We start from the raw sequence: 24,396 nt of genomic DNA on the forward strand, positions 1-24,396 counted from the left end.
GGGTTCCATCCGAGCCCCGCACATGCTGCCTGTGGGAACTGGCCCTTCCCAAAGGCTCAGCCGATCTCCCACTCCTTCTGCCGGCTGTCATTTGCCCCCTGAGCAAAGGGAACGGGATGCGCATCCCGGGTTCCAGGTCCAGGCACCGGCGGGGTAGAGACCAAAGACCTGGGAATGAAATGCCGGGCAGCGGGCCCACTAAGGCACCGGGGCAACCGGGCGCGGGAACGCGGGCCAGACCGGCCCCGCCCCAGGGCGCGCGCGCCCGAGGTTCCCAATTCCGCTGCGGCCCGCCCCCTTCCCTCCCGTCCAACCAACAGCCACTTCCTGCCTCACTACTAGCCAATCCTCACACTCCACGAAGAATAGCCCTAGGGGGCGTATGGGAAGGTGCATGGAGCGATAGCCGCAACGACCAACCGAACCCTGGAGCTTGCGCGAGGGGGTGGGACTTGGCGTCGGCCGTAGCTACTCAGGGGCGAGGGGCGGACGCAGGGCTGGGCTTCGCGCGGTGGGGCTCGCTCGCGCGGCAGCAGCGGTAGCCGAGGCCTCTTGGTTCTGCGGCACGTGACGGTCGGGCCGTCTCTGCCGCTGTCTCCACTGCAGCGCGGGGTCAGGTGTGCGGGCGGGTGGAGGCGCGGGCGCCGCCGAAGGTCCCCGTAAAACTCGAGGTGAGACTGGAGGCCTGCGCGTGTCCTCCTGCCTGTGAGGACTCCGGGGGGCCCGGGTGCGCGGCGCGGCGGCCGAAGGGCCGGGCGTGGTCGGGGCCGAGGGGGTCGGGCTGGGTTTCGAGGGCCCAGGCCTCGGCAGACGCTCCAGTCGTGAGGGACGAGGCCCGAACCGGGGCCGCTTGGTTTGGGGAGCCAGGCCCAGGCCGCGCTGCTGGGGTCGGGAGGCGTGGCAGGTGCCCTGGAGCCTCCCTTGACCTCTGGGTAGCTAACTTCTTCCTATGGCTTTGCTTCTAGGGCTTTCTAAGGCCTTTCCTGGCTACCTGGGAAGCCGCGGGGTGGGTTGGAGTTAACTGGTAAAGGTCTGGGGTGGGATCGGGCCTAGTCGGTACTCTTAGCAGGGGGAAAATACGGTATCAGACCGAGGGAGAATGTTTAGGATTAACATTACACGTTCAGTATTGGAAAATAAAGCCGCAAAGGGAAGACTGAACCCTAGCACCCCGAAGACTATGGAGAATGTGCTAGAACACGCGTTGGTTGAATAACTTCAGCCTTAACATGTATACCTGTTTGGGGGTGGGGAGTAATCCAGTCGGAAATTCACCGGTCATTAAAAGCAAGAAAGCCCCTGAAAAGCTTACTGTGGGCAGGTCGTTTTATAGTGGAGGAAACTGAGACCCAGAGATACGAAGTGACTGGCCCAAGGTCATGCCATTAATTTTATGATAACGTTTGGGATTATAGTTGAGGGCAGGGCAGTTTTGGTGTAGTGTGTAAGGTTAAAGCCCGGGTCGAAGTCCTTTACGGACCATTTGCTGCTGTGTGAAGTTCTCCCAAATAATGGGCATAATAGTACCTGATGGAGTTGTTAGCATTAAATTGAGATGTGTGTAAAATAGGAGAAATCTGACTTATATTCACTGCCAGATCAATAATGATTGCAATAAATTATTACAGTCTGAATGCCATTGGTCCAGTACACTGACATCCTGCTCTTTGAATTGGTTAATTCCTGTCTCCCACGACTGAAGTTACTTCATTAAAAATGAAGTACATTTTTAGCAGCAGGAGGGAGAACTCGATCTAGAGAGTTAAGGCAGGGCATAGCACAAGTGAATGGTTGAGGGAAGTTAAACTGAGCCGAATATTAAAAGCTTGGGAGGACAAAGGTGAGCCAAGGTTAAGTCTCTCCCTCTAATTTAGGAAATGGAACATTGCAATTCTTTAATGTGTAGAGTTTTTTGGGATTTGTTGTCGGTTTTTAAGAGAAGAATTGTATTGGTTTTTGAGATCATTCTCTAGCTTAACTTTTCCAGCATTAAAAAAAAAGTTCTTTTTTGAGGGTCATGACTAGAATTACTGCCATGTTTGTACACTTGCTGGGACTGTACTTAGAGCGGACTTGGAACGGAGGTAAAGCACTGTGTGCGAGTTCTCCTTTGCACCAGTCAGGGTCACAGGCCAACAGGCCCAGTCACGAGAAGGCTCGGGTGAACTGTGTGTTGGAGCGAATGTGTCCCAGAAAAAATAGATTTTCTGACCCATCTGAAAATGGGTATCCGCATCCCTCCCCACCTAACTTATCTTAACAGGACAGACAGTTGAACTAACACGCTATCTTCCAAGAACCATGAGAGGTAAATGTCTGGGCAGAGGCTGTAGCTGCCGTTTGGCAATCGTGCTGTTGCATCCTTTAATTAGAGTCACTTTGCCCTACAAGATAGCCTAAGGGACAAAGTGACAGTTGAAAGCAGAATGCAGACAGAGTCTTGAATTCCAGGCCCAACATGGTAACTAGCTTAGGAACCCACCTCAGTTTCCACATCTTTAAAATGGAAATGGGAACTCTCCCGCACACCGCACCGTTAGGGCGCTACTGGGAAGGACAAATGAGTTGGGGAAGAAGGAACTACTTTGAATAGTGTGCAAATCGAAGAACTGGCAGTTCGTTAACGAATCCTAAGCGAAGTAGAAATGTTCGAGCATAGTTGTAACTTACATAGCTTACTGTAGGACTTGGTCAGAAAAGTACTGGTTGGATGCTTTTTTAACTGCAACAGATGTACTTTTAAATTAAGCTTAACTGGTGCTGTGAAGACTATTTGGAGAATTTTTTTTAAAAAAGAATTTAGAGAATCTTCAGCAATGTGTTTTGAGTATTCACATGTTAAACATACTTGGTTTATAGCAAAAAAGAAAGTGCTGTGGAAAAACGGATTATAACGTTCCTGTCAATGAAAAACAAAATTTAAAACTGTAAAGAAGGTAGTATATATATATATTTTTTAAATGAATGAAATATATTTTTAAACAAAGACCATATTTTATGTAGTTTTCCCCTAGCTTTTGAGTTTTGACTAGATGCATGTGAAGGTATAAAAAGTAGTAGTAAAATGGTTCGTTTGTACCTGGAATCAAGTCCCTTTTAACTGGTTCCTTCCCAATCTAACATTTAAAATTTCTCATTTGCCTTAAAACTCAAAGTTTTAGAACCATTGAAACTTAAATGGTATCACTGGGCGATACCTAGTAATAGTAGAAATCATGGCTGATGTGGAGCGTACATATGGTAAGCCAGGCACTGTCATTTTGTTTATAGAGTGATCCTGAGAAATATATGGTGGTGGTGGTCTCATTTGAGAGATGAAACTGAGGCCCCGAGGTTAGTAGTTGACTCAGTGTGCCAAGTTATTGGATGGTTGAGAGATTTTGACTTCTGAGTTCCTGCTCATAAACATTACTGTATGTCTAACTGTGACTTAGGACAGTTTACGTAACTTCTCTTAGCTTTATTTTTCTCATGTGTCAGCTGAGGGTGATCGAACCTCCTGGGGTTCTTGTGAGGATTAAATTAGATAACTGAAAATACCTAAAACCTAGAAGACTTAAATTTTGAAAAAGGTATTTTAGAGATGAGTGGATAACCTACATGAAAGACTGCCTCCTTTTTTTTTTTATCATACGCTGCCTTTTTAAATTAAAGAGAAAGAACAAATTTTATTTTTGAGAGAGAGAGAGAGCACGAACAGGGGAGGGGCAGAGAGAAAGGGAGAAACACAATCCAGAGCAGGCTCCAGGCTCTGAGCTGTCAGCACAGAGCCCAGCGAGGGTCTTGAGCTCATGAACCGTGAGATCATGACCTGAGCCGAAGTTGAACGCTTAACTGACTAGGCCACCCAGGTGCCTCTATACGCTGCCTTTTTAAAAATCACTTTTTTGGGGCGCCTGGGTGGCTTTGTCGGTTAAGCGTCCGACTTTCGCTTAGGTCATGATCTCGCGGTTCGTGGGTTCGAGCCCCGCGTCGGGCTCTGCTGACTGCCAGCTCAGAGCCTGGAGCCTGTTTCAGTTTGTGACTCCCTCTCTCTCTGACCCTCCCCTGCTCACGCTCTCTCTCTCTATCTCTCTCTTAGAAATAAATAAAACATTTAAAAAAAAAATCACTTTTTTTTTTTTAAACCAAGAACATTAGCTAGGTCATTTCTTCTGTTCATCTTTCTAATTTTTCATGGATTAAAGGAATTAGTTGAAATATCTTCTTTTAAAAGATGAGTCCCACAAAGAAAAGCCCAGAACCAAATGGCTTTACTAGTTAGTTCTACCAAATACTTAAGAATTAACAGCAGTCATTCATAAACTCGTCCAAATATAGAAGAGAGAACACTTCCCACTCATTCTATGAGGCCAGTACTAACCCCCCTGATACCAAAACCAAAGACTTCACAAGAAAATTGTAGACCTGTATTGTGTTAAAATTTTTAAGTTTATTTATTTTGAGAGAGAGCACATGAGTGGGAGGAGGGGCAGAGAGAGAATCCCAAGCAGGCTCAGTGCTGTCAGCACCAGCCAAACAATGAGGCTCTGTCTGTATCTATAGATCTGTATCTATAGATCTTGACCTGATCTGAAATCAAGAGTCAGATGCATAACCTACTGAACCACCCAGGAGCCCCTGTAGACCTGTACCTTTTATGAAAATAGATGCAAAAATCCTTAAAATGCTAGCAAATGGAATCCAACAATATTAAAAGGACTCTATACCATAACCAACTGGGATTTATCCTGGGAATGCAAGGTTGGTTCAACATATAGTGATGAATGTAATACACTACATTAATGAAGGACAAAACTGCACCTCAGTAGACAGAGAAAAGCATTACACAAAATGCAGCTCCCTTTGATGATAAAAATACTCAACAAACCGGGAATACAAAGAACTTCCTCAACTTGGTGAAGAGGCAAATAATCCCTTCCTGGGGATATCTTCTCTTCCTCTTTTAATTTCTCATGGATTACAGAAATTACTATTGAAATTTCCTAACTTTTAAGCAACAAATTCCCACATATAAAAGCCAAGAACCAAGTGGCTTCATTGGTGAATTCTATCAGAAACTTAGGGAAGAAATAACTTCACAAACTCCTCTAGAAAATAGAGAATACTTCCCAACCCACTTAGCAAGGCTAGTATTCCTTTAATACTAAAACCAGACAAAAGCTTCATAGGAAAATCATATATATGAGTGTGTGTGTGTGTGTGTGTATTTTGTGTATATGTATATTTTAACGTAAATTCTGTCCCCAGCATAGGGATTAAACTCGTGATCCTGAGGTCAAGAGTCGCATGCTCTACTGACTCAGCCAGGTGCCAATACTCTCTGAGGAAAAAATAGTGTTAACTTAAAAAGATAAAATATAAAATTGTAAATTTAATTAATTAAAAAATATTTTAAGTCTCCATTTGCTTTAAAGATCTTTTTTTCTAAATAGATCTTTAGGATAAAAGTTTGTACATTACAGAGTAGAAATTTAATTAAAAAATGTCTTTATAGAAGTTTATTTTTGAGAGAGACAGAACATGAGCGGGGGAGGGACAGAGAGTGAAGGAGACACAGACTCCCTAGCCGGCTCCAGGGGCTCCAACCCATGAACCGCGAGATCATGATCTGAGCTGAAGTCGGACGCTCAACTGACTGAGCCACCCATGAGTCCCGAAATTTAATATTTCTTTAGCGTTTACCCATTCCTAAAATTGATCCAAGTGGTTGTCTGGATTTGCTAAAATTCAGTGCATCATGTGTCTGTTTCTGTTAAATGGGATATTTCATGCTCAATTGAAGTCTCACATACGTTATTGTGTATAGCTTGTCTTTTTTTCAGAATGTGTGCTGAGAATAGAATTATAATTAACCAAAAATCTATTAACCTTTGGAGAATTCATGAAGAAAAGTAAGTGATGACAGAGCCGGAAAAAAAAAATCACAAACATGGACATTTCTATACGCCAGTGTTAAAATTGTACAGACACCATTGCAAGCAAGAATTAAAGAAGAAATCCTACAGTGTAATTGGTGGAAAGCAGGTTTTTCTTGCAATGCAAAATAATTCAGCTTTGCTGAAAAACCCTGGAGGAGTAAGCAAACATCTCGGACCTATTGGTCTAGCATGAGAATGGAAGGTGTATTCACGCTGGTTGTATTTACTGTGTATCAAAGAACAAACTCTCTGCATATGCCTATAAAATATTGGACTCTGATAGACTTTGTATTCTTTTTTTCTGTTTTCACAGCAAGCCTTTCAGCCAGTAGTTCTATTACCCACATCTGTAAAATAGGGAAAGAAGACTCCTGGAAGTTCAGTCAGCTGAGCAAGGCCACAGAGAGGAGCAGGAGAGTCTGGAGCCCAGGTTTCTCTTACTCGACAGGTTACACCCCACATATACTGTATTGCCGTGGGTATCAGGAATTAGTTTTCTGATTCGTCAGCTTTAATATAGGGAATTTCCATCTCTATAGTGCACGATGTGTTCACTCTTTTAAAAGTTAAAAAGGGCGAGGGGCGCCTGGGTGGCTTAGTCAGTTGAGCGTCCGACTTTCGCTTAGGTCATGATCTCGTGGTTCGTGGGTTTGAGCCCCGCGTCGGGCTCTGTGCTGACCGCCAGTTCAGAGCCTGGAGCCTGTTTCAGTCTGTGACTCCCTCTCTCTCTGACCCTCCCCTGCTCACGCTCGCTCTCTCCTAGAAATAAATAAAAATTAAAAAAAAAAAAAGTTAAAAAGAGCGGATTGAAGTATTAAAAGTGAGTAGATTAAGTGCTCTTAAAAGACTCCTGTCCTTGAGATTTGGAGAGCTGGGATTTTTTGCTCTGTCCTTGGGAAATTGGGAAGCAAGCCAGAAATCATTTATCATATAAGTTTATATTATAGTTGGGCAGGTGCTTGGATCCTGTTTTCTTGGCTTTGTGTGCGTTTGTACATGCGAACCCAGAGGGTGGAGATCTCCAACCTGGATATAGGTAGATAATTACATTTTTTTTTTAATGTTTCATTTATTTCAGAGAGAGAAAGAGACCGTGTGAGCAGGGGAGGGTCATAGAGAGAGGGAGATACAGAATCCGAAGACAGGCTCCAGGCTCTGAGCTAGCTGTCAGCACAGAGCCCAACACGGGGCTCGAACCCACGAACCGTGAGATCATGACCTGAGCCAAAGTTGGCCAACTGAGCCACCCAGGCCCCATTTACATTTGATTACCAAAACAAACTGGAAGGAAAAGAGGCTTGAGATCTCATTAAGTTCAAAATTTCTCACATTTCTGAGGCTTCCTTTAGGATTATATACTTTATAGAATGAGGTCCGTTTAAAGCTGATTTTTAGACAACTTTGATCAAGTCTGAAGTGCTGTCTTCATTAAACCAGTCTGCATCATTTTAAAAAGCTTTTAATTTTGAACAAATTGTAGACCTAGAAGAAGTTGCAAAAATAGTGCCAAACAGTCCCTGGTCCCCGTCACCCAGCTTCCCCCATGGTAGCATCTTACATAACCGTAGTACTACAGTTTCAAATCCAGGAAGCCAGTGGTGATACAATTTACAGACCTTTATGATTTACCAGGATTTCTATGCACTTGTGTGTATGTGTGTAGTTCTATACAGTTTTATCGTGTTGGGAATTTATTTTTGAAATTGTTACTTTTTTGGCATTGTTTTAACTTATTTATTGTTTTAACTTATTTTTTAATGTTTATTTTTGAGAGTGCAAGTGAGAGAAGAACGGGGGTGGGGTGGGGTGGGCGGGAGACACAGAATCTGAAGCAGGCTCCAGGCTCTGAGCTGTCGGCACAGAGCCCCACACAGGGCTTGAACTCAAAACAGTGAGATCATGACCTGAGCTGAAGGCGAACACTTAATCAACTGAGCCACCCAGGCGCCCCTGGCATTGTCTTTTATAAAAGAAAGAAAATACTAGCATGAGTCTTAAGTAGACCTAAGCTTGTGTGGCTGTTTTGCAAGTTAGATTAAAAAAAGGCTATAATAAGAGTTTATTTTGATATTGACCTCAAAACCCCCCAAAATTGATTTGTAGAACTAATACTACAGTATTAGTATATTCATATACTCTGAAAACATAGGCAATTATATATGATGACATCAAAGTGACTTCTATAAAAATTTTTTTTATGTTTCTGGGCTTTTTTTTTTTAATTCCCTGGCCCCTCATGTTTCCAGACTTTATTGACAACTGTATTATGTAGATTGAGTTCCTGAGGGTCAGAGACTGACTTTTTTTTCATACTTGATACGTAGTTGGCACTCGTGGAATTTAATGTCATCAACAAACATTGCTTTAGGGTCTGACATAAGCCAAGTTTTCTGATGTGGATCATATGCATTTTTTCATTTAACCCCTTTGTAATACAGAATTCCCAGTCTAAGCCTGTGGCTGCCAGAAAACAGTCTTTTTTTTTTTTTTAATGTTTGTTTATTTTTGAGAGCTAGAGAGAGACAGAGACACACAATCTGAAGCAGACTCCAGGCTCTGAGCTGTCTGCACAGAGCCCGATTTGGGGCTTTAACTCACGAACTGCAAGATCATAACCTGATCCAAAGTCAGACCTTTAACTGACTGAGCCACCCAGGTATCCCCAGAAAACAGTCTTTGAACTCTGCCACCCAGCTTTTGTCAGAAGCCAAATTGACTGATTATTTGAAGGCTCTGTAGTTTGTTGACCTCTCTAGAACCTAGATGTTGTAGGTTTTATTTTTAGATCAGGCTTCAGATCAGCAGAAGTCAGAACTTGGACTATATGGTGCTGGCCCCCATAGTATTGGTTTTATTGACTTAGCCTTTGCTTTCATTATCCTAAGATAGAGCCACACAAAACTCATATTTGTATGTAACCTAAGAGTATTTTTGAGACAAGTTGTCCACTTCAGTAGACTCAGTAGATTTTCACGTTTGAGCTTTTGGTTTTTTAATTGCTGGCTGTCCTGGAAGTCCATGCCTGTGGTGATTGTAATTTGACCAAGATAGGAATTTAAGCAGACCCACTGTGAGGCTTCATGTGGCACTGAGTAACCTAGTTATGGCTTATACATTCACTGGGCATTTGCATCCTGGCTCAGAATGGCTTTGCTGCAGAGTTTAACGTAAAGGTCTTGGAATGATAAAAAGTTTGAGTGAGAGGGAGAGAAGATAGTCCCTGAAAGAAAACCAGAAAATGAAGTGCTCTAAGAATATAATGGCTTAAAGTATGGCTTGGGAGGGGGGCGGGATTTGGTGTTATGGCATGTGGGAATGTGGGAACCTTTGCTCTTGAGCTAATATATTTTAGTGTGAAGTGGAGGAGAATTTTAGGAAACGTGGTCTAGTGTTTCTTTACTAGAGGAAAATATTTCTCGGTTTAAAGGTAATTTTATTCACTCTTACTCCCGAGCCTTCCAAATACAGGGACCACTTGCTCTGTGGCGCTGGGGAAATTGGAGGGAGGTGTGCTGTTTGTTTTCTTTCTTTCTTTTCTTTTTTTATTTTTAATGTTTTACTTATTTCTGAGAGAGAGAGAGAGAGAGAGCGCTCGCGTGAGCAGGGGAGAGTCACAGAGAGAGGGAGATAACAGAGTCTGAAGCAGGCTCCAGGCTCTGAGCTGTCAGCACAGAGCCTGATGCAGGGCTCGAACCCACAAACCGTGAGATCATGACCTGAGCTGAAGTCGGATGCTTAACCGACTGAGCCACCCAGGCGCCTCTGTTTTCTAAAAGCATTATTGCCTTGCTCCTGAGCTGCTTGTTGGGTATTTCGTATTGATAAGCTAAAAACAGGAAAACAAAGTGACCATACCACTGTGCGCTCTGCTTAGGATTCTGTCAGCATAAAGACAAATGAAGACCTAAAATGGGAGAACCACCCCCCCCCTCCGCCCTGAAATCCTCTTGGATGTTAAACTCTGTGAAAAATCACTTCGTGTCTTGAAGATGAAAGCATTTGTAGGATTACCAAGTAGGGCTCATGGCACTGGGAGCCAGAAACCTTGGTTTCTGATCTGATTCTGCCAGTAACTGATTTGTGGCAAGTCCACAAGCCTTCAGTTTCTTAAAAAGGAGAGTTAGACTAGATTCCTACAGAATATTTCAGAGGAGGGAGATCAACCGTTTGAGGCATAGCAATGGAATGTTTTATATATATATATAAATTTCATATTTATATATATGTAAACTAATTTTTAGAACAATTTTAGATTTATAGAAAAATAATGAAAATAGTACAGAGAATTCCCGTATGACACATACCCAATTTCCTCTACTGTTAAGTTACTATGCTATATTTATTACAATTTATATTTAACGAACCAATATTGATAAATATTAACATAATTAACATAAGTTCATCATTAATTCGGATTTCCTTTGTTTTTACCCACTGTTCTTTTTCTGTTCCAGGATACATTACAGTTAGTCATGTTTCCTTAGGCTTTCGTTGGCTGTGATACTTCTTTAGACTTTCCTTATGATTTTTTAAAAAATTTTTAATGTTTTATTTATTTTTGAGAGAGACAGTGTGAGCAGGAGAGGGTCAGAGAGAGAGGGAGATACAGAATCTGAAGCAGGCTCCAGGCTCTGAGCTAGCTGTCAGCACAGAGCCCGACATGGGGCTCGAACCTGCCAACCATGAGATCATGACCTGAGCCGAAGTCAGATTACCTAACTGACTGAGCCACCCAGGTGCCCCAGACTTTCCTTATTTTCGATGATCCTGACGTTTTTAAAGACTACTGTTAGGTTACTTTGTAGAATGTCCTTCTATTGGGATTTTGTTTGTTGTTTTCCTCATGACTAGACTGGGGGTATTTGGGAGGAAGACCGTTGAGGTTAAAGTCCTTTTTTCGTCAGGTTGTATCCAGCGTCCATGCTACCAACCTGACCTATCACTGTTGATGTTGACTTTGATCACTTGGGTGAGACAGTGTTTGCCAGGTTTCTCCAGTGGAAAGTTCCTCTCTCTTTCCCCCTTCCTCCACTGTGCTCTTCAGGAGGACATCACTGTGTGCAGCCCGCACGTTAGGAGTGGGGAATTAGGCTCTCCTCCCTCATTTATTTATTTACCCATACGTTACTGTCAGTGTAGGTCCATGGGCATTTATGTTATACTTTGGGGTATTATCCAGTACCACTAATTTTTTTGCTCATACTGTTCCAGTTTTGGCCACTGGGGTCTCTTATCCTGTTTTCCTTTGACATACCCTCCAGTCATTACAGGCATTTTATTTTTTCTTTTGTGAACACTTCTTTTCTGGCACTGCAGAGTGTCTCGGACTCAACTTGTGTGCTTCCTGCCCCAGTCCTAGAGTTGTCCGTTTCTCCAAGGGATCCTCCTTTAATTGGAAGTGGTCTTAAAAATCAAGATCTTGGTCGATGCCTGGGTGGCTCAGTTGGTTAAATGTCCTATTACTGATCTCAGTTCACGTCTTGATCTCAGGCCCTGTGTTGGGCTCTACGCTGGGCATGAAGCCTGCTTTTAAAAAATCAAGAGGGGCGCCTGGGTGGCTTAGTCGGTTGAGCGTCCGACTTTCGCTTAGGTCATGATCTCGCAGTTCGTGGGTTCGGGCCCCGCGTCGGCCTCTGTGCTGACTGCCAGCTCAGANATACATATATATATATAAATATATATATATAAATATATATGCACATATCTATAAATACTACCGTGTGTAATCCTCTGTAAATTAAGCACAATATGAGTTTATGCTGATGGCTCCAATTCTCCCCCATTACCATATAGAGTATTCTGGCCTCTTCTTATCTGTAAATTCCCACACCCAGCAGAGAAAAAGTGGCTCCCACCATCCACCACCGATATACTTACTTACTCAATTCCAGCATATACATATAGCAGTGTCAGAATTGTTAGCCAGTACACCCATGGGAAATAACTTATCAGCTAGAAAAGTGCTTTCGTACCGTCAATTTACAGACCCCTCTTGTTTCTGAAGTTGCATAGGTCAGCATTGTCTCCCTCCACCGCCTTCAGCGAGGCTGGCTAGTATATGCGAAACACAAATTGTTTTGTCACAGCCTGTGTGCTATCCTTGGATCACTCAACCTCCTAAATGATTTTTTTTTTTTTTTAATTTTCTTACATTAAGACTCACTCTTCTGTGAAGTTTCATGGGTTTTGATGGATGCATAATGTTATGTATGCATAATTACAGCGTCCAACAGAATAGTCTCACTACCTAAATTATCCCTGCTGCTGACATGTTCAACCTGACTGCCTCCCCCAAACCTCTGGTAACTATTGATCTTTTTACCGTATCTGTGGTATTGCTTTTTTCAGTGTCATATAATTGGGATTATACAGCATATCACCTTTTCACACTGGCTTCTTTCACTTGGCAGTGTGTGTTTAAAATGCATCCATGTCTTTTTATGGCTTGATAGAACTCATTTCTTTGAATTGCTGAATAATATTGCATTGCAGTTTGCTTATTATTCATAGAGCTATTGAAGTATATTTTAGATTCTTCACGTTTGGGGTGCTTAGGAATAAAGCTGCTAGAAATATTGATGTGCAGGTTTGGGGGCACTTGAAAGCTTTCAGATCAGTTGGGTAAGTACTTAGGAACATGATTGCCGAATATATGGTAAGACTACAAATATATGGTAAGACTACATATATGGTAAGACTACGTTTAGTTTTGTAAGAAATTGCCACACTATCTTCCAAAGTGGGTATACGATTTTGCATTTTCACTAGCAATGATTGAGAGCTCCTGTTGCTTCACATCCTTGCCAGTTTTTTTTTTTTTTTTTATCTTACCCATTCTCATAGGTGCATGGTGGTGTCTTGTTTTAATTTGCAATTACCTACTGGCAAATGATATTGAGCATCTTTTCATATGCTTGTTTTCCATCTGAAAATTTTGTTTGGTAAAGTATCTGTTTAGATTTCTTGCTCATTTAATGGCTGGTTTGTTTTCTTATTGGTGAGTTTGAGTTCTTTGTATATTTTGGAAACCAGTCCATTTTCAGAAATGTGTTTTCCAAGTATTTTCTAGTCTGATTTGTCTTTTAATTCTTTTAAGTCTCAGAGTTGAAGTTCTTAATATTTTTTAAAATTTTATTTATTTTGAGAGAGTGTGTGAGCTTGAGTGTCCGTGGGGGAGGGGCAGAGAGAAAGGTAGACAATTCCAGGCAGGCTCCACGCTGTCAGCCAGGCCCCACACGAGGCTGGAACCCAATGAACCTCGAGATCGGCCCCTGAGATGAAATCAGGGTTGGATGCTTAACCAGCTGAGCCGCCAGGTGTCCCTTGATGTTTTTAATTCTAGTAAAAATCCAGCTTACCAATTTGTCTTTCACGTATCTTGCTTTTGATGTTGTACCTAAAACCTCATTGTCCAATCCCAGATATCCTAAATTTTCTCCTATGTTTCCTTCTAGAAAGCATAATAGTGCAACTTCCTATGTAAATACTTACCCAGTCAGTGCTACCTTTTGGATTCTGTTTGATATAAGGAGTGTGGGCAGAGGGACTGAAATAAGATGGGATTTTGTGTCTTGGTAATGTTGGATTTTCATTAACAAAGCAGAGAATTAGGGTCACTTTCAGATATATTGCTGAGTTGTTTGAGAGTATGGACAAGTCTCTAACAGAACTTGGGACATTTAAGCAGGCTTAATAGTGGTTGTGAGAACTAGAATAGACATTTTCTTGGGAGTACTGCAGAGTACTGGTGTTAACACAGCAGATGTAAAGCTGGCAGTGGGTGAGGCTCGTGAGGACACATAGAGCCGTGAGCATCGTGGTTTGGAGATACCGATTCCTCATAGGCTCATGGCCTTCTGGATAACGTGAAAGTGACTGATGAGTGCTTGCACACTTCCCTTACTTAAAATACCAGTGTGGAGGAGATGGCAGTGGGGGAGAAGTGCATTTTCTGAAGTTGGATAGAGATTTTCTTTGTTGTTCCTGACAGGCAGGTAGCCTTCTGCTACCTGAAAACTGTTCTCCTTTCAATGGGACCATTCTGCCTCCGTGACGCAGATGCCTTCTCTACCCATCCATGTTCCTTGGTTCACATCTGGGACTAGCTGTCTGCAGCTGCTCCGTCCTCACTAACCCTACTTGAACCCCCCTGTTCAGATAACTTCTACTAGTTCTTCCTGCCATAGTCTTCCTGTCTTCCGTTCATTACACCCCGTCTGTTTCAACTGCGCAGTAACACTTTGTCCAGTGTACTAGAAATACAGGATTTCTATTGACTCGTTGAGTCTCACTAGTTGTGGTAATAAGTAGGCTATTTCAATTTCATTAAGTCTTTGTTCCTAATGTGTGAAATAAGAGTAGTACCTCATAGGACGTTTTCCGTGAACAATGTATATGAAAATGCTTTCTAAACCGGAAAATGAAGCACAGATGGATTACTCATAAACCCTAAACAGTGGTTCTTAAAGTGTGGTTCCTGAACCAGCAGCTTCAGCATCGTCTGGAGCTAGTTAGGTAAAATGCAGGCATGGACCAATCAGAAACTGGATGAACCCCGGCAGTCTGTTTCATCCACTGGTGATGCTGAAGCCTGTTTCAAGGTGGAGAAGCACTGCTTGACAGTATACTTAAAAACCTCAGGAGAGCTCTTTTAGTTTGCTCAGGCTGCCCCACAGAATACTACAGGTGGGGGCTTAAACAGGAGGGAATAATTTTCTCTCCGTTCTGGAGGTTATAAGTTCAAGATCAGGGTGCTGTCAGGATTGGTTTCTGGGAAGGACTTTTCTCCTTGGCTCGCATAGAGCTGCCATCTCTGTCCTCCTGTGGACTTTCCTCTGTGTGTGAACTCTCCTCGTGTCTCTTCCTCTTAGCACCAGTTCCAGCGGACCAGGGCCCTGCCCTGTGACCTCTTAAGTAATCTTAATTCCTTTCTTGAAGGTCTTCTTTCTAGAAACAGTCACATTGGACGTTGTTAGGGATTCAACAAGTTTTGGGGGTGGGGAGGGGTACAGGGTTCAGTCCATAGCAACAATATGCCAACAACTTAAAAATTATTGAGGAATAAAAATGAGTCCTGTCTTTTTTAAAGGTGAATAGTTAGCCCACCAGACCATCTCCTTGATTAGCTTTTTTCTTTGGAAAACAGTGTTCCAGCACCAGTACTTACTTAGTCCTAAGTAATCCATTGGTTTTGTACTTTTATTAAGACAGCATGCATGCTAGAGTGTGAGCAGGGGGAGGGATACAGAGAGAAAGAGGAAGAGAGAGAATCCCAAACAGGCTCCAAGCTGTCAGTGTGCAGGCTTGATCTCATGAAACCATGAGGTCATGATCTGAGCCAAAATCAAGAGTTGGAAGCTTAGGCGTCTGAGCCACCCAGGCGCCCCTGTTTTGTACTTTTAATTACTACTAATCTTAACCACTTTCTGTTTACTTTTAATTTTTTTTAATGTTTTATTTATTTCTGAGATTGAGAGAGAGAGCGCGAGCAGGGGAGGATCAGAGAGAGAGAGGGAGACACAGAATCTGGAGCAGGCTCCAAGGCTCGGAGCTAGCTGTTAGCATAGAGCCCGACGCAGGGCTTGAACCCACGCACCATGAGATCATGATCCGAGCCAAAGTCGGATGCTTAACTGACTGAGGCACTCAGGTGCCCCTTGTGTACTTTTAAAAAGCTGTAGCCATACCTTGCTTTAGCTGTATTTTGGGCTAATTTGGTTTTATAGCTTTTTGCTGGGGATCTCATCACCATTTATAACATTGTATGAGAAAGAACTTGGGAGTTGTATAAAATTGATTTAGGTAAAAGCGTTGAATCAGCCTGTTTAGTTTCACAGAATCCCCTTATAGTTGTAAATCAAAGCAATATTGCTATGCTATTGTATAGCGTTTTGATTGCAGAAAATAGAGGTCTTTCCAGTGAGTAAATGAGAGATTACTGGCATTTTTTAAGTATATAAGAGATAGCAGAATGTTTTCTAAAAACTAATCCAGTCCTAGGAAAGGTTATGAATGGTTTTATTTAGCGTTTTTATTTTCTGCACTGCCTGGATGCTAAACATTAAGAATCCAGTCTATTTTACCTTCCCTCATTTTGGAAACACAGTCCTAAGATGCATAAATAAAAGAAATACCAGGAAATGATGCATGAAAATCTAGTTCTATATGTTGAGTTACTGTAAAGGATTGTAGAGTTTATAAGGAATTTGGCAGTAAATTCAATGTTAGAGTACAGTGATTTACATTTTTCTAGGAACTTAATTGGTCAAAATGGCAGCCAGGGTTGTGAATTGGGGCTATTTAAAGTTTGTGAAGGAGCTCCTTCAGGGTTTGTTTTTTTCTTTCTTCCTTTCTTTTTCTTGGGACTTTACTTGAGAAAAAATCTCCATTGTAAACAAGAGACCAAAAATACTAAGCTCAGGTTTTTTCTTGAGACTGTTTTTGTTGTGGTTTAAAAATACATAAGATTTATTCTTTTTAAAAAAATTAATTTTTGTTGTTGAAGATTTACCATCTTAACTGTTATTAAGTATACAGTTCTGTGGCATAAAGCATTCACATTTTTGTGCAATTATCACCTCCTTCCATCTGTAGAACTCTTCATCTTGCAGAATTGAAACCCTGTACTATATACTCTTAAGCCATGTTGTGTATCCATGTGGCTCAACTTTTATATCTTTAGATCTGTGGTCCTTAGAAAGAGGATCCACTACCAACCGTGACAGCCTAATATAATACACAAGGCACTTAAGTGTTTAAAAAATAAGAGTTAAAAGTAGCTGGTCCTTGGTTAATAATTTTGTTGGTGAGCCTTAAAACACTAATTAAAAGCCACATCTAAACTTGATGATCTTGGAACAATATCTCTATTGTCATTAATGTGAGGCTAATTAGCTCTTCTGTTACAATGTCATTGTAAATTAATATGTGAAAGATTTTTGTCCATTGTCAAACTCTTTATAAATGCAAGAAGTTAGTTTGAAATTGCATTTGGACACCCTAGGTCTGTGGCCAACATGATATTCTATATGGGAACGATCGTTTTGAGTTTTCATTTTGAAATTTTCTTGAAATTGAACCTTTTAACTGACTGATTTTTGGGAAAGTCTCTTAATTTCTCTGGGCTCACTTTATCTGTAAAATGAGATGGTCATGCTAAATTTGTTTCAGCTCTCATTTGAAAGCCTTAATTTTTTTTTTTTGGTCTTAAACTTTTTATTTAACTTTTTATTTTATTATTTTTTAAGAGATGGAGATGGAAATTCTTTTTTTTTTTTTCAAATAGTTTATTGTCAAGTTGGTTTCCATATAACACCCGGTGTTCATCCCCACAAATGCCCTCCTCCATGCCTGTCTCCCCCCATGAGTCCTCAGTTTGTTCTTCGCATTCAAGAGTCTCTCATGGTTTGCCTCTCTCCCTTTCCCCCACCATTTCTCCCCTTCTTCTCCCCCATGGTCCTCCATTAANCTTGCCGTTGAAAGCCTTAACTTTAAATAAGAGAGGGGTGAGTGGTCTTTACAAAATTTTTATTTATTTTTTAATGTTTATTCATTTTTTGAGAGAGACACAGAGCATGAGCAGGGGAGGGGCAGAGAGAGAGGGAGACACAGAATCTGAAGCAGGTTCCAGGCTCTGAGCAGGCAGCACGGAGCCTGACGCGGGGCTCAAACCAGTGAACTGTGAGCTCATGACTGATCTGAGCTGAAGTTGGACACATAACCGACTGAGCCACCCAGGTGCCTCTGTTTACAAAAATTTTAAAAGGAAGTGACAAATTTAACTTACTTTACTCTTTTTATATGTAGATCATGGAAGGGAAGTGGTTGCTTTGTATGTTACTGGTCCTTGGAACAACTGTTCATGCTCACGAAGGACACGATGATGATATGATTGATATTGAGGACGACCTCGATGATGTTATTGAAGAAGTAGAAGACTCAAAATCGAAACCAGAGACCAGCGCTCCTCCGTCTCCAAAGGTTTGAAGTGGTCTTTGAATCCGTTTGTTTTACCTCTCGAGAAAATCAAAGGATGAGGGTAAATTTGGACCCTTTTCAAAGGGGAAGTTAAGTTAGTAAAATATTAGCTGTTTGCATATCTTGCTAATGATAAAATTTTTATACATTGAATTGAGGGCCTGCTAGAAAAATTTGGGATAACTGAAAGCAAATCCTACTAGGAAGGGATAGTGCTACAAATTTCAATTCTTGAGTCTCATTTTTATATTAAACACAGGTCACCTACAAAGCTCCGGTTCCAACAGGGGAAGTGTATTTTGCTGATTCCTTTGACAGAGGAACTCTGTCTGGGTAAGTGTCTCTTAGGAGAAAACATCTTGGAGACAAACATCACGTAAATAAGATGTGATGGTGGATTCCTTTTTGCATAACATTTTATACAGTGAAATGTGTAACTATATTATGTCCCCAGTGTTTGTGCTCTTTTAGGAAAATTTAGAACATGCCCAGTTAGAAGAATTTTTTAGAACATGTGGGTCTAATTTCTGTTTCTCTTTCTCCCTTGACCCTATATATTCTTTGAACTGAAAAATTTTTTTCTCTTGAGTCTTAACAAAAGTAGAATTGTTTCCTGGGTTTGGTACTTTTTATTATAGGTTTGTGAGTTGAATACAACGTATTACTGTTTGTGTGGCAGATTTAAAAGTTGAAGAGGGGTGCCTGGGTGGCTTAGTCGATTAAGTGTCTGACTCTTGATTTTGGCTCAGGTCATGATCTCATGGTTCCTAAGATTAAGCCCCAAGTGGGTCAGCTCAGAGCTTGCTTGGGATTCTTTATTTTTAATAAATTTATTTGTAAGGAAGTAATCTCTATATGCAACCTGGGGCTCAAACTCACAACCTTGAGATAGATCAAGAAATGCATGCTTTCTCCAGCTGAGCCAGCTAGGAGCCCCCCTGCTTGGGATTCTGTCTCCCTCTGCCCCTCTGTTTGCACATGGCGCACGTGTTCTCTCTCTCTTTCTAAAGAAATAAACTGTTCTCTCTCTCTCTCTTTGTAAAGAAATAAACTTAAAAAATAAACTTAAAAGGTCAAAGAAAGTAGAGTGGTTAAATAGGCTATGAAGACCTAGGTAGATCTTGTTTTTGTTAGTATTTCCATTGATTCTTTTCACAGGCCAGCTGTCATTTAAATCTTAATTTGGGTGTTTGTCTTATTAATTATAGGTGGATTTTATCCAAAGCCAAGAAAGAGGACACTGATGATGAAATTGCCAAATATGATGGTGAGTTCCACTTGATGTAGATGGAAGAGCAGATTGAGGCTTCACGTGTTGTTTCCACAGTATCTCTTAAGGCTAGTTTGAAAGGAGTATGTGTACATTTTAAGACTTTTTCCTTGGGAGTTTTGCTGACTGTGTGTTCATAGGATTAGGCCTGTTGACTGTTTTATACCATAGAATCTCTGGAGAGGGAATTTATCACCTGTGGTACTGTATGTTGGAAATGGAAGGTGTTTTTAGGCATTGATAAAAGTGAATATGCTACAGGTTTTTAAAAACCATATCCTAATACCTATTAAATGTGTACATGTTTAATAAGCCAGCTCTCATAGGCAAATGAAATATGTTAAAAATTTGCCATTATGGGGGCGCCTGTGTGGCTCAGTCAGCTAAGCGTCCAGCTTCGGCTCAGGTCATGATCTCATGGTTTGTGGGTTCGAGCCCTGCATTGGGCTCTGTGCTGACAGCTCAGAGCCTGGAGACTGCTTCTGATCCCGTGTCTCCCTCTCTCTCTCACCTCCCCTGCTCACACTGCCTCTCTCTCTTTCTCTCAGAAATAAATAAAATATTAAAAAAAATTTTTAAAAATTTGCCAGTATGATAGACTTGCACAACTTGGAGATTTGTCTGTTACCATTTAAGGGATATTCAAAGGTATAATTAAGGAGTGGAATTTTTTCTGTCTTGCAGGAAAGTGGGAGGTAGATGAAATGAAGGAAACAAAGCTTCCAGGTGATAAAGGCCTTGTATTGATGTCTCGGGCCAAGCATCATGCCATCTCTGCGAAACTGAACAAGCCCTTCCTGTTTGATACCAAGCCTCTCATTGTTCAGTGAGTGAAACTTTTGCTTGGTAGAAACTTCCTAGGTCTCAGAATGTTATTACTGTATTTTAAAGAGTTATGAGAATAATTGTATGTTGTAGTAGCTGGTTTGGGGTGTATTTAAGCATCCTATAATCCAGTATTTTTTTTCCTGCCCAGTCAATTCTTTTGAGACAGATTGACTTATTTTTCTCCTGATACCAAATGAACTTCTGGGTTTTGTACAAAGTGTTCACTGGGAATCTGCATTAAGGTTTTGTTTTATTTTACTTATTTTTGGAGGGGGCCTATTGAGTAGTCATTCAAAAGCAAAAGAAGATGAGGGGCTCAGTTGGTAGAGGGTATGACTCTTATCTTGGGGTGGTGAGTTCAAGCCCCATGATGGGCATAGAGCTTACTTTAAAAAAAATCCTCAAAAGCAATGGAAGATGGAATTTTTCTTAAGGATAAACTTATGACCTGTGATAAAATATGTGACCAAGATCAGAGGAAAGGGGAAGTAAATTAAGAAATTTGATCTTTCAAAATGGCTTATGGTTTTTTGCTTTTCTCTTTGAAATTAGGTATGAGGTTAATTTCCAAAATGGAATAGAATGTGGCGGTGCCTATGTGAAGCTGCTTTCTAAAACCCCAGAACTCAACTTGGTAGGTACTTCCTATTTCCTTATGCGGCCACCCACCGTTGTTGTTTTAATGTTTATTTATTTTTGAGGGAGAGACAGAGCATGAGTGGGGAGGGGGAGAGAGAGAGGGAGATACAGAATCTGAGGCAGACTCAGATGACAGCACAGAGCCTGATGTAAGGCTCGAACTCACAAACTGTGAGATCATGTGACCTGAGCCAAAGTTGGACACTCAGCTGACTGAGCCACCCAGATGCCCACACAGTTGTCTTTTAAGGATCTTAGAGAAAAGGAAAGTTTTGTTAAGATTTGTGCAAATAAAGGCCTCTCTCCTGGTGTTGAAATATTTAGAAGATTGGGAATAATGACTTTGACACTTGTTTGATTTTTATTTGAAATGTGAATTTCAAAGCCATTCTGTCTTATCCCTGATTTTTGTTCTACGTAATTTTTAGTTTTGGCAAACTTATTTGTTTTATGAAAAAAGCAGTTAACTAGGTATAGGTATATGCATTATTGGGGTTTTTTTTTTAATAATTTATTTTTAAAAAATTTACCTCCAAGTAAGTTAGCACATGGTGCAACAATGATTTGAGGAGTAGATTCCTTAATGCCCCTTACCATTTAGCCCATCCCCCTCCTCCCACAGCCCCTCTAGCAACCCTCTGTTTGTTCTCTATATTTAAGAGCCTCTTATGTTTTGTTCCCCTTCCTGTTTTTATTTATTTTTGCTTCCCTTATGTTCATTTGTATTGTATCTTAAATTCCTCATATGAGTGAAGTCATATGTCTTTATCTGACTAATTTAGCTTAGCATAATATCCTCTAGTTTCATCCATGTAGTTGCAAATGGCAAGATTTCATTATTTTTGATTGCCAAGTAATACTCCTTTGTGTGTGTGTACACCACATCTTCTTTATCCATTGTTCTGTTGGTGGACGTTTGGGCTCTTTCCATACTTTGGCTGTTGTCATTGGGGTACATGTGCCCCTTTGAAACAGTACACCTGTATCCCTTAGATAAATACCTACTAGTGCAATTGCTGGGTCGTAGGGTAGTTCTATTTTTAATTTTTTGAGGAAGCTCCATACTGTTTTCCAGAGTGGCTGCACCAGTTTGTTCTTTTTTATTTTTATTATTTTTTTAGTGTTTATTTTTGAGAGAGAGAGAGGGAGACACAGAATCCGAAGCAGGCTCCAGGCTTTGAGGTGTGAGGCTTGAATTCACAAACCATGAGATCATGATCTGAGCCAAAGTTGGAAGCTTAACTGACTGAGCCACCCAGGTGCCCCTACTGTTTTTTGGGGTTTTTCAAAAAGCACTTTCATATATTTTCATGTAAAGTTTCCTGGTAATTTCTGATTATTCCTTTTCTCTGGTATCTCTGTAAGCCTCATAAATGAATCAGTCTTTTCATTAAGGTGCCAAAAATTTACTGGGGATTTTATTAGAGGAAATATCACACTTCGAAAGTTTGCTTTTGAACACTTTGACTCAGTCACTTAAAATAATTCGTTTTTGTTTCTGAAGGATCAGTTCCATGACAAGACCCCTTACACGATTATGTTTGGTCCGGATAAATGTGGAGAAGACTATAAATTGCACTTCATCTTCCGCCACAAAAACCCCAAAACGGGTGTATATGAAGAGAAGCACGCTAAGAGGCCAGATGCAGATCTGAAGACCTATTTTACTGATAAGAAAACACATCTTTATACCTTAAGTAAGAATATGCGTTAATTTGGGGGTGTTATGGCACTAAACTTTTATCGTCCATATAATTTAGAGGTTGTACATTTGGAGGAGACCCAAGCCTGCAAATAAGAGTTTCTGTTGGCTTAATATGGTGGTGTAAAGACCTTAATCTCTCATCACCAAAAAAAAGCTTCTCTTCCTATAGGTTGAATTGAGAAGTGGGCTTTGAGACATTTTTCAGAGTAAGCTTTTATGTTCCATAAAGAGCTTTGCTGATTCCTCTCGTTTTCTCCTCATTGTTCATTTTCTTGTTGGTAACCTGTTAAATGATAGGACACAATAGAAATATATGCACAGTGTTTTCATATTGTCTGTCAGTTGAGCTTTGGATGATCCCAACACCTAGACAGTTGAGTTTGATCATTTGGACATTGGAATGCACTTTTTATTTCAATGAAGCTTTTCCTGATGGTTTGAGCATATATAGACATGCTTCTTTTCTTAAAGAATATAGTAACTTTTTTTCTTTATAACAAAAGTAATACATACTCAGCGTAGAAATCAAAAGCTGGAAATAAGCAAAACAGAAGACATTTAAAATTATCTGAAATATCAGCATTGTAATACGTATTTGGCCCTATGTGTATAAACACCTGTCATTTTTTATTAAAATTTGAACGTGCTATATTTCACTTGCTCTCTCAACTTCACAAAAGCAGAAGAAGCCATCCATAAAAATATATAACCACTGCTAATGTTGCTGGTTTTGGTCATTCCTGAGGACCGCGGTGTAGTTGCTGCTTGATTTCTAGTATTCCCGATGTGCTGGGACCTTGTCAGCTTCCTGGGAGACATTTAGGTGTGGGACTCGGGCTTTAGAGGAAGTCTCGCTTAAGATATCTTCGTGGATTTAAAATTCTCCTGGACCCCCAAAGTATAATCATAAGTAGACATGTTGTTTCATACATAAAATTAAAAATTTGTGTAGTTTGAAATTTTGGTAACACAGATGGCGGTAGTACCAATTCAAAAAATGAGGAAACGGCCTTTTTCTACTTGGGGGGGATGGTTATAATAAATAAACGTATTTACCTGTCGACTGGTGTGTAACCATTTGTATCAGACCATTGTTGCATTAGTTTATATATCTTTGGTGTTTTGCTGTTTGTTTTTTTTTAATGTTTTATTTATTTCCGAGAGAGAGAAAGACAATGTGAGCAGGGGAGGATCAGAGAGAGAGGGAGATACAGAATCTGAAACAGGCTCCAGGCTCTGAGCTAGCAGTCAGCACAGAGCCCAACACGGGACTCGAACCCATGAACCATGAGATCATGACCTGAGCTGAAGTCGGACACTTAACCGACTGAGCCACCCAGGCGCCCCAGTGTTATGCTGTTTTTAATGTCCATAATTGAAGTCTTCTGGTGTTTTAAATTTTATGTATCATTACGTTTTAATTTTAAAATCCCGAGGAACTAGTGTTTATGAAGTATAGTTAAGGAAGAGTGTGTTAATTTGCTTAAGGCTTCAAGACCGTGTTCTGACTCTAATGCCCTGAAGTCATTACTCTGTGCTTCCCTTTTCTGTTAGAAATATGATCTCTTGTTGTGGTAAAGAGAGCTTGGGGAATGAGTGGTTAATTAACTTCTAAAAATTGCATTTAATTTTTTCAGTCCTGAATCCAGATAACAGTTTTGAAATACTAGTGGACCAATCTGTTGTGAATAGTGGAAATTTGCTAAATGACATGACTCCTCCTGTAAATCCTTCACGTGAAATTGAGGACCCAGAAGACCAGAAGCCTGAGGATTGGGATGAAAGACCCAAAATACCAGACCCCGATGCTGTCAAACCGGATGACTGGTGAGTCTTTGCAGCGTTTCATACAGTCCACGTGGCCTAAGCAACTGAACGTTGGCTAAGACCTCATAATTTCAATAATCTGTGATGCTGTCTAAATGGTAGGAAACACATAGACCTCTGTAGCTGAAAAGGGGCCATAGTGGTCATCTAGATTGCCTAACGCCATTTCATAAGCCACAAAATGCTGAAATTGCTGATAGAGTTTGCCTGTGGTAACATGGCTGGTTTAT

The 24,396-nt window shown here is 40.9% G+C and overlaps 1 protein-coding gene across 1 annotated transcript in view; it reads left to right on the top strand.

Annotated features, from left to right (window-relative positions):
* Positions 1-516: 516 nt before the first annotated feature.
* CANX (calnexin) overlaps positions 517-24,396 on the top strand; it is a 34,830-nt gene continuing 10,950 nt past the window's right edge. Inside the window, exons 1-8 of the mRNA XM_077746364.1 lie at positions 517-671; positions 17,727-17,900; positions 18,157-18,230; positions 19,106-19,164; positions 19,852-19,993; positions 20,548-20,629; positions 22,139-22,331; positions 23,977-24,166. Of these exons, the coding sequence (XP_077602490.1) occupies positions 17,730-17,900; positions 18,157-18,230; positions 19,106-19,164; positions 19,852-19,993; positions 20,548-20,629; positions 22,139-22,331; positions 23,977-24,166 (911 nt within the window). The 5' untranslated portion in view covers positions 517-671; positions 17,727-17,729. The remainder of the gene's footprint in view (positions 672-17,726; positions 17,901-18,156; positions 18,231-19,105; positions 19,165-19,851; positions 19,994-20,547; positions 20,630-22,138; positions 22,332-23,976; positions 24,167-24,396) is intronic.

Source organism: Crocuta crocuta, unplaced genomic scaffold, assembly GCF_008692635.1.
Source record: "Crocuta crocuta isolate KB4526 unplaced genomic scaffold, BGI_CrCroc_1.0 scaffold218, whole genome shotgun sequence".
NCBI lineage: Eukaryota > Metazoa > Chordata > Mammalia > Carnivora > Hyaenidae > Crocuta > Crocuta crocuta.